The 1,683-nt window shown below is 48.2% G+C and overlaps 1 protein-coding gene across 1 annotated transcript; it reads right to left on the bottom strand.

The window, feature by feature from the left end:
• Nucleotides 1-472: 472 nt before the first annotated feature.
• LOC106734567 (putative 60S ribosomal protein L37a) lies at nt 473-751 on the bottom strand. Its single transcript, XM_014586522.1, has one exon. The coding sequence runs from the start codon at nt 749-751 to the stop codon at nt 473-475; it is 279 nt and encodes a 92-aa protein (XP_014442008.1).
• Between the last annotated feature and the right edge of the window lie 932 nt (nt 752-1,683).

The following is a 1,683-nucleotide window of genomic DNA, read 5'->3' as shown; positions in this document are numbered from 1 at the left end:
TCACTTACCGCTATCGCTCACAGGGGTACCTGCAGACCTTTTTGACATGCTTGCCAATGTCTTATGCCACAGAGCAGAAGTGGGTGAGCAGTGAGTAAGGCACAGAGGTCTTGGCCCAGTTTGGGCATCCTGAGGGACCAGCTGTTGTGTCCAGCTGGTGCAGAGGCCGTTCATTGCCCTTTGTGGGAGTGCCTACGTGAGGGCATCTGGGTATCCATGGAAAGGATACGTAGCAGCCAAAGGGGGTAGGGAGGGTCTTTTTTCCCTTGGGGATGCTGAATGAACTGTTGTACATCTGCATTTTTGCCTGCAAGCCACCACATGGGGTCAGGTGTGGAATGTTCCACTTACGGCAGCATGTGAGCACTCTAAAAGTTTTGGATTTGGACCATTTCAGCTTTTTTTTTTTTTTTTCCCCATAAATTAACCCATTTATTTTAGGCTAGTGATATTCCAAATGTCTATAGAGCTTCTACTGGTCTTTCAATTCCTTTACTTTTCTGATGGCAGACTTCACTGTGACAACCGAAGAGGTGGTATAGGCCCAGGCACCACCGGCTACTGTGTTCACGCAGGAGCCACGGTGCCAGATGCCCACAGCCCGTCTCTTCGTCTTAGTTTTCCCACAGAAGGAGCAAGTGTGCTTGGTGTGCTCGCTGATTTCAATTTTTTTCATCATTTTCTGGAGGGAGGCACCATAGCGGGTCCCATATCTACCGAGGATGCTGACCTTCTTGGTGCGTTTAGCCATATTGCCGCCAACTAGGTCCGAGCCCAGAAAGAGCACGTCTCAGATTTTCAAATTAAAGATGCTTAACTTGACTAGAACAAATACATACATTAAATAAATACTTTTTTTTAATTGTCAGATGAAATGTGTACTCTCTAGAGAAACAGTGAGAAAGAAGAGAGAGAGGGAGAGGGAGAAAGCCCTCCCCCCCTAGGGTGTGGTCATGCTGCAATCCCATCTCCTCAATTTCTCTCTCCTGCTGGGATTTAGGGCACACACACACTCGGGGCCTGGTGTGTTTTTCAAGCTCCTTTGAAGGAACTCAACTGAGTTTAGCCCTGTGGGATGGGTTTGCCTTAACCACTAAACTATGGGGTGATTCAAACAAGTGCGAATTTGATGATGTAACTCTCCAATTTAAAGCTCTCCAGCAACTTCTCACTGCCCAGAAACACAGTCCGTGGTCCTCCACGTTTTCTGGCAGCTCTCTCTCTCTCCCCCTTCTGGTGGTTCTCTCTCTCTCTGTCTCCCTCTCTCCCTCTTGCTGTTGTCCAGTCATATTGAACTTCTTTCAGTTCCTCTGAGGAACCTGGGTTTGGTTCACTCAACCTCAGGCCTTGCCCTTATTAACATTTTTCTGTCTGGAATCGTCCCTTCTCTTTTTGTTGCCTCCGACCCCCCAGGGCTAGAATAAGTGCACCCCCAGAACTTGCCAAGAGCAGGTTATAGGCTAGTTCAGAAACTATATTGCCAGGACCAACAGATGGCAAAATGGTTATGTCGCTGGACTCCCACAGAGTCGCCCACGGTTAGAATCCCAGGCACACGGCGTAAAACTTATGCCGGGTGCCTGTACATATGTGCTCAAGATCCCAGGAGGAGAAGGGATTATGGCATGGCCATTCCCCCTTGTGGGGTGATTTCTTGCTTTCCGTCTATCTATATCTCTTTGT

The sequence above is a fragment of the Tupaia chinensis genome, unplaced genomic scaffold, assembly GCF_000334495.1.
Source record: "Tupaia chinensis unplaced genomic scaffold, TupChi_1.0 Scaffold000146_1, whole genome shotgun sequence".
Taxonomy (NCBI): Eukaryota; Metazoa; Chordata; class Mammalia; order Scandentia; family Tupaiidae; genus Tupaia; species Tupaia belangeri.
The sequence above is the reverse complement of the archived record's forward strand: the minus strand, read 5'-3'. Positions and strand labels throughout refer to the sequence as shown.